At 41.5% G+C, this 8038-nt stretch overlaps 1 protein-coding gene across 1 annotated transcript; it reads left to right on the top strand.

Annotated features, from left to right (window-relative positions):
* The first annotated feature begins 254 nt into the window (after positions 1-254).
* On the top strand, positions 255-7459 carry ABHD10 (abhydrolase domain containing 10, depalmitoylase). Its single transcript, XM_062511976.1, has 5 exons — positions 255-348; positions 3181-3364; positions 4166-4277; positions 5210-5347; positions 6392-7459. The coding sequence occupies exons 1-5, from the start codon at positions 255-257 to the stop codon at positions 6731-6733; spliced, it is 870 nt and encodes a 289-aa protein (XP_062367960.1). The 3' UTR covers positions 6734-7459.
* The last annotated feature ends 579 nt before the right edge of the window (positions 7460-8038 follow it).

Genomic DNA, 8038 nt, shown 5'->3' with positions numbered 1-8038 from the left:
ACTCCACTCTTGCGTTCTCACCAGGGCTGAGCAGAGGGGCGGGATCACCTCCCCTCGACCTGCAGCCAGTTCTTCCCTGTGCACACCTTTGACCTTGGCTACGAGGAATGGCCGGCTCGGGGGAAACACGCGCGCTCCACCTTCAGGCTTTTTTCTTTTTTTTTTTTTTTTCTTTTCTTTTTTTTTTTTTTTTTTTTAATTGACAAAAAACTGCAGTTTCACACCCGGGGGCGGCGCGTGCGCGGGCGGCGGCCATGATGGCCATGGCGGGAGCGCTGGGGCGGGCCCGCTGCGCCTCGGCCCTGAGGGGATCGCTGCCACCGCTGAGGGCGGCCCGGGCGCTCCCGGGTAAGGGAAGGGCCGCGGGGAGCTCGGAGCCGAAGGGGTGCCGGTCGCAGGGGACAGGATGCGTGTCGGTGCCGGTTGTGACGGGCAGCTGCGGGTGGCGCCGTTTGCTCCCCTTCAGCGCCGTCTCCGTCGGGAAGGGCCGGGGCGCTGCCCTCCGGTGAGAATGGGCTGAGCCTTCCACTTGGTTCCCTTCCGACGGGGCCCCTGACAGGCTTCTCCTCCGCTCCAGGCACGCAGGGGGGATCGGTGTCTGTGCACGGGGCAGGGCCGCTGCTCTCCCACGTGTGTTTTGCTGGCTCTAAGGTCTTTTCCCCCCTCCCCCGGCGGATTTTGAGGAGCTGGGAATCGTGCGCCAGTTCGCTTGGTCGGCTGTGGAACGTGCCTGCCCTGCCGAGCTCCGCCAGGCGCCTGAAAAGCTTTGCTGGCATCCACTTCTGGGTGAGATCGGTCTCTGCCCTAGCACGCCGTGTCTCTTCGCCATGTGTCAGGCGCCGTGCTTGTCTGACCTGTTGAGTTTATTCATTGCCTTTAATTGGAAAGGTGAATCTCATCTAAGGTTGCTCAGTGGGCAAAATTTACTTGCCACTAGAGGTGCAGATTTTGTAGCTGCATAAAAGTTTGAATACAGTGGGATTTTGTGACTGTGTTTTTTCTCCCCTTCTTTGTGTTTATAACATTAACACTATCAGAGTATCTGTTTATTTGACTGTGTCTTTAGGTGCTTTGGGACCAGGTCATGCAGACATTCCTGCTGAAATGGAAACCAGGTGTGGACAGAGTTGAGCCCATTACCTGTCACAGCAGCATTAATCTGAGGCTGCTGGCAGTGGGGAGATCTCAGTGCAGGAACATTCCCAGAGTTGTTCAGGGAACTTCTTTGGCTTTGATTTGTAATGTAACATTGGTTTCAGTCACAGTTTCTGGCGTTCGTAAAAGTGCACAAGTGATTCCGATATGAAGAGAATTCCATAGACATCATCAAGCAAGAAGGGTCCTGTGGTCTTCCTGTGGCCTTCTGTCTGTAACTTGCTTTTATAGACACTAATACCTGCCTTGCACCCTTCAGAAATGCTTCCCTGCTTTTACCAAGTCTTTCCTAAAACCAGGAGGAGAAATTACAGGGTAGCTGCTGATGGTTTTGTCTGTCCAAAGAGAAATCTGAAAGGGTGACTGCCTTGAGCTTTGCTTTTGGGTTGACTGCGGTGGTTGCTTTAGGGGTTTGCATTATTCAGGTTGGGATTGATGCTGGTGCTTCCATTAACTTGTTAAATGGAAGAATAGTTCATGAAATAGCTTAGACAGTGGTTGTGTCTTGTAGCTGCAGTTGGAACCCTGCCCAGTGTCAAAGTAATTTGAGGATACCTCCAGAGTGCTGCAGGATGGAAGACAAGTGGCTTCAGAGATGGCTGTCAGGGCTTGAGGAGGAGAAAAATATTTCCAATTACTTTTCTATTAAATTTAGTGCTTCTTGGCATGTCTCCTCTTACTGGCACTTGAAGAAGTGACTGGCTTTGTGAGAGACACACACAGATTAAAAGCCACAGTGTGGATGTATCTGAATACTGTGGAATTCATTCACCATTATAAACAACTCATGCCTCAGTAGGATAAAGAACTACCTCATTGTTTGAGGAGCAGTTTGATGGTTTTAATCTATAGTTCAGATGATACAATTTCTATTGGACTGTAGGAAAGTGCTGAATGCTAGCTCTGCACCCTGTTGTAGGTGTTATGTATCCACACTTAACTCATGCACATCCAAGTTTAACAGCAAACCAAAACCCCTCTAATGTAATCTCTCTGATAGTGACAAAACAGAACTCAAGGCTGCAGGACAAAGTGGTGTAATACTGTCAGGGCCTGGGTTTTCCACTATTTATCCACCCCTAGAAGTCCTGACACTTTATTTTGGGTTGCATAGTTTCTGTGCCCACTGCTGAACAGCCAGTCATCTTCTAATCTAAGAATCAAGAGTGTCAAAGTCTTAGAAGACTTGACCAAGCTTTCAGTTAAACAAATTACCTTACTGAGTTGGATAATACAGTGGATTAAGTCTCCTTAACAGCTCTCTACTAATTACTTGTCCTCACCTGCAGTAGAGGTACAACTGGCTGCTAAAGTTGGATTAAATCCTGTAGCAGCTGTTGAGATTCAGCAGAATTATTAGTTAGTTAGCATTTCCTCTGTTAATCTTATTTCCTTATTTATTTCATTTAGTTTAAACAATGCTAATGGTTTTTATGCTCATAATGATGAAAAAGTTAGTCACAAGATTCATTCCTAATTCTTGATTATGAACTTGCCCCTGTATCTCCATATATTTTGTGGATCCAGGGTTTTGATAAAGGTGCAGTTTTATCCTTCAGTCTTAATTTTCTTGAAAAACTTGTCATCTCATATATTTGTAAACTTCCCTTGCACAGAGTACTCTTGTCTCAAAATTCTGCTTTTTGAAAATAAAAGGTTAAACTAAGCAGATATTAAAAGGGAAGATTTTTTTGGTGAAATTATATTCAAGATGGTGTGAAACATGAGGACTGATGAAGTCTAGGAAGCCTTAGTATTCGTTTTCAGTCAACCACTTTGCTGAGTGAACTCTCCGTGTGGTTGGTGTTTAATGATTTGAGAATGAATCACAATAAACTTATTCTTTCAGTTTCATCAGTACTTGTCAGTCGTTAAAGAATATAGGAGATGCTTTTTTCTCCTTTCTTGAGCCAAAATACCTTCTCTTCACCTATATGTCCATATTTGCCAAACCCTGGGTTTATAAAAAGTTGTGTTTCTGCCAAGGTTATAATGATGTTTGTATTAAACAGCTTCTCTTATTAGTTTGCAGGCTGAAGTCATCTGTCAGCTTTCTTACTCGACCAGATCGACCAAATATTGCTTATCAGAAAATTAAGGGGAGAAATCCAGGGGTTATTTTCCTTCCAGGCTTCAATTCAAATATGAATGGTCAGAAAGCAACCGCCCTTGAAGACTTCTGCAAATCATTAGGTCATGCCTTCATCAGGTACACAGAAGAGTATTGTTCTTGAGAAAATGAAGCCAGTCTCATGGGTTGTGGGAAGGGGTTTTAACACAAATACATAAACTTTGGCGTTTGGATTGGGATGCTCCCTGTGCTGAGGGAGCTTGTAAAGAAGGACTTGTAAAGGAGTCTTTCTTGCACTTCCAAGTGTAGGATTTCTGTCAGTAGAGAGACTGAGGTGAATCAGGAGAATGTATTCTGAAAGTAATTCAGAAAATTCTCTAATTTTGCGTAGTCTACCCAGTGCTACCTGTTACAATCAGGCTGTAGGCATAAAAAATAAAAGTTAAGGAGTTCTGGTTTTTAAGTTAACCACTATAAGCACTATCCTTACCTGCCAAGTCTGATTAAATTACCCTGTGTCTTCTGTGGGTTTAGAAGAGCACACCCCTGCTTGGTGATATTGTCCTTTGATTGATTGAATGTTGTATGTCATAAGTCCTTATATTTAAGTTCAGTATTTTAAAGAGTTTGTATGCTTAAAAAATACCTTTAAAATTGAAGTGTCTGAAGGGGTTTTTTGTCTGTAAGGGAAATTCTTTTTCTATTCTTGTAAATTATGCTATATCAGGTGATAGAGAATGCAGCGTAACTTAGTTGTGCGTGTTGTATTTAAACCATTTTTATGTGATTTCTGGTTCTAGTGATAAACAGGACCAAGTAAGAAAATACTCAGTGTGGTTGGTATCTTGTGCCCTGCTGATTTGATTATACAGTATTTAGTTATTGTCTGTGTTGCTGGAGACAGTGCTGTGACTTCCATGTTTATGGTTATTTTTTCAGATTTGACTATACAGGATGTGGAAGTTCAGATGGTAAATTTGAAGAGTGTACAATTGGGAAGTGGAGAAAAGATGTTCTGTCTATACTGGATGAACTTACAGATGGACCACAGGTTATATTTTATTTTTAAATATAGAATGCTGTTTTTCCCTCAGGGTAGAACCTTGATCAAAAATATGCCATAATAGCTCTGGTCAACAATAGCTTTTGCTAAACAACTGACACCTGCTCAATTCCAAGCTGAATCATTTGAGAGGTCATATTCATAGGAGCTCATTTGCAAGCAGGTAGGTCACAAAATCATGGAAGCATGGGTGGGCAGGACCTCCTGGAGGTTGTTTGTTAGAATTTCCTGCTCAGAGCAGGGCTGTTGTCCCGGAGAGTCTGAGAAAGCTTCATGATGGAGGTGCCACCTGACAGGGGACAGGGAATTGTTCAGTGCAGTGGGGCCCTGTTAATGAAAAAGTGTGTCACTGTCTCATGCTGATGCATTAATTAAAAGATTTGCAGGAAGATTACAAGATAATCCATATGATTAAATAGCTTTAAAAAACAGGCATGAGAAGCAGCATTTGATTTCTTCAGTTACTTTAGAAATTACTGTGAGAAGCTTGGAATCTCCTACAAACCTAGAAATACCTAGTATTGTGTTTAAAACAATTTTGTATTATGAATTGCTTTTGTTTACTTCTTTCACTGCACTGAGCCTTTACCATGTGCATTTATCTTGAGAAGGAAACATAAAAGCATGCATATGATACTGAATTCTTTCAACTCTTTATTTTGTTTACAGTGTTTCAGTCTCAGACAGCAATAACCAGCCATGCCAAACAGAATAATAATTACCAGATCTTGTGGTGCTTACTCAGGCAAAATTTCCACTGGAGGTGACAGCAGTTCTGCCTGGGTAAGGACAGCAGGATTATGCCCAAGGTTTAAATAGTTAAACCAAATGAAAATGGATACTGTGTGAAAGAAGAAAAAGCCTATTAGCCATTTCCTGTAAAACACTATATTTTTTTCTCTTTTTTTTGAATTTTCCAGATTCTGGTGGGCTCCAGCATGGGTGGATGGCTGATGCTTCATGCTGCAATTGCACGCCCAGATAAAGTAGCTGCTCTGGTTGGAGTAGCTGTAGCAGCAGATCACGTTGTTACAACTTTTAAGAGGCTTCCCATTGAGGTAAATGATGGTGGTTGGCTTTTGTGCAGTCTAAAAAATCTTACCAAGAATTAAAGAAATTATGTTATTTAAAGTGTACTTTTCCTGCAAATTTTAGGGTAAGTTTTCTGTGATTAATCTAAGCTTACTGTATGAGACTAGTGTGAGCATTAGCCAGAGTGTGCTTGTATTACTGTGGTTTACAGGATGTGAAGTCAGATCCCTGCTGTTTGTAGTCCATTATATTTCAGTGTTGAATATCTTATATTTGCATTGGAATTGGACCCTTGTGCTTTGAAGGATAGAGAAGTAGACATTAAAGTAGTTGAGGTGGCACTGGATGAGGTGAGTATGACACAGCTTGTGTGCACAGGAAAGAAATTTTTCAGATTAGTTTGTTTGTAAAGACTATGACACTATAAGAAGGGAGCTGCCCTCCTGAGATTCTTCCTTGATGTCTGGTCTTCCGGGGAGTAAATGAGATGTTACATGGCAATAAATAGTGTGTGTTTTAGAATAACCTACAATGTTTTCCCAATTTGTTTGGGTTTTTTTCTAAGGTACTTTGTAGTGTCAGTATTACTGTTTAGGACTCAGAATCTGAAAATGCTTAAGAATCTTGAAGTATAGTATTCAGAGACACCTATTGCAGCAAAGACTGAAAAGACTGATCACTGGAAAATGTCTTTTCCCTGGGATTTCTTCTTGTTTGAGGATCAGTGTACTGATTGAAGCGAAGGAGATTCATTGTTCATGGTGGCTGTACATATTTTTCTTTTCTGATAGATTCTGGCTAAGAAACTTAATTTCATTGTTGAATTTTAACTAGATTAATTTGCAGGAGAGGTTTGGAGAGCAGCTTTTGTGACGTGGTAGGGGATTTGTCTTCTCAGATGCTGTGAGAACAGGAATATACTTCTGCTAATAAAAATAAACAAGGTGAAATTTTATGCGTGGGGGAGTTTTACTGCTTTTAGAACAGGAATAAGTTGAGATACCCTTAAGTACTCCTAACATCTGTTTTATCTATTCTTTGCTCTCTCTTTTTTTTTTTTTTTTTAATAGGCACAAAAAGAAATAGAAGAAAAGGGTGAATGGAAGTATCGAACAAAGCACAGTGAGGCAGGATATTACTCCTTGACCTATGACTTCATCAGAGAAGCAGAAAATCACTGCGTGCTGAATAGTCCTATTCCTGTGACGTGTCCTGTACGCCTTATCCACGGCATGGAGGATGGTGATGTCCCTTGGCAGATCTCTATGCAAGTCGCTGACCGTGTTTTGAGCAAGGACGTGGATGTTATCCTCCGCAAAATCGGCCGGCATGGGATGAGTGACAAGGAGGATACAAAGCTCCTGGTGAATACTGTTGATGATCTGATTGACAAGCTGTCAACAGTAGCATAAGCTGAAGAGTAGCATTAGTGCATGAACTCTACACCTGACTCTTTTCCTTGAGTAACAGAAGCCTTGTTCTTACCCAGATGGTGGCAGGCCTGTGACTGTCACAGTAGGAACTGAGCTTTATCTGCTGTTTCCTTACCTCTGTTTCGTAAATACAGGTATTGTATTATTGCTGCATTTGCACACAGTCCAAAGTGTGAAGGAGTGCTGCTATTGTGTTGAGAACCTCTCCTTCACCACTTTTACCATTTTTTTCACAGATTTCCTACAATTTTGTACTGTCACGTTGATTACTTTTTGTTACTATTGGGCTGTACAGTAAAACTTTATTTTCACATCTTTGACACCTGTTATTGTCCTTCTGCTGTAACATCACTGTATCTTATGTCTGAAACCATCTGTGCAAGGCAAAATACAACTTGAGTGTTTACTGAAGTTAGTTGTTAGAATAGTGAGTACCATGAAACACAATAAACAGATTTCAGATAAATGGTTATTTTGTTCTGAAATGCTGTTAAAAAGTGGAAGGCACACCCTGATGGTGTGCTTGGGGTACTGCATAAGGAAGAATTTGACTTCTAGGAATGCAAGGCCTCAAAGCCTTGAGAGCTCTTTGCCTGTGCTTTTTCAGGAGAGTGTGTGTCATCTTGTCCAGGCTGCCTGTGTGTCGTCGTTCCTTTGTGGGCCTGCTGTTAAGGAACCAATAAATAATCTTGGTGTAAACTGAAACTGGGTCAATAAGGTGACTTTATAATAACTAATTCAAAGTGGGGAGTAGAGTGCCACAGAGTACCACTGCTTCTTTCCCATGACTGGAGAGCTGTGGATTACTGGGAAGAGTGTCTTCTTTGGCTGTGCAAGTCCAGCCCTGAGGGGCTGTAAATGAAACTTGATAGTTGGATAATTCTTAAAATGTAAATTCATAGAATATAACAGGGAATAGATTGAATTGCAAAACCTGGGTTTTATACAGAAATACAATGCCATTCGTACACTTGAGAGAGAGAGGAGCTTAGGTGAGAAGCTGGCATTAGTTCAGGCTGGTCTTAATATGTAGCATCAGTCAAAAGTGTATAAATTGTTTCTGGAGTTATTAGTTGAAGTACTAAATAGCATCACTATTGTTACCTTAAAAGACTAAAGCTGCTGGAGGGTAAGGTATTTCTAATGAGTTTGTCATTTTCAGTTCTAGCTATGTCAGTAGAAGTGTGCTGAACAGGGCTTTCCTGTGCTGGTTTTAATTTAAAAACCACCACAAACAAGCAACTAAAATAAAAAAAAAACAAAAACAGCAACAATAAAACTTAA

The sequence above is a fragment of the Cinclus cinclus genome, chromosome 2 (assembly GCF_963662255.1).
Source record: "Cinclus cinclus chromosome 2, bCinCin1.1, whole genome shotgun sequence".
Classification (NCBI taxonomy): Eukaryota; Metazoa; Chordata; class Aves; order Passeriformes; family Cinclidae; genus Cinclus; species Cinclus cinclus.
The sequence above is the reverse complement of the archived record's forward strand: the minus strand, read 5'-3'. Positions and strand labels throughout refer to the sequence as shown.

Excerpts from the sequence above, each read along its gene's own strand:
- ABHD10 (XM_062511976.1), top strand. The coding sequence starts at position 255 with ATGATGGCCATGGCGGGAGCGCTGGGGCGGGCCCGCTGCGCCTCGGCC. Across the intron at positions 3,365-4,165 it reads TTAGGTCATGCCTTCATCAG|ATTTGACTATACAGGATGTG; the intron begins GTACACAGAAGA and ends TTATTTTTTCAG. Across the intron at positions 5,348-6,391 it reads TTAAGAGGCTTCCCATTGAG|GCACAAAAAGAAATAGAAGA; the intron begins GTAAATGATGGT and ends TTTTTTTAATAG.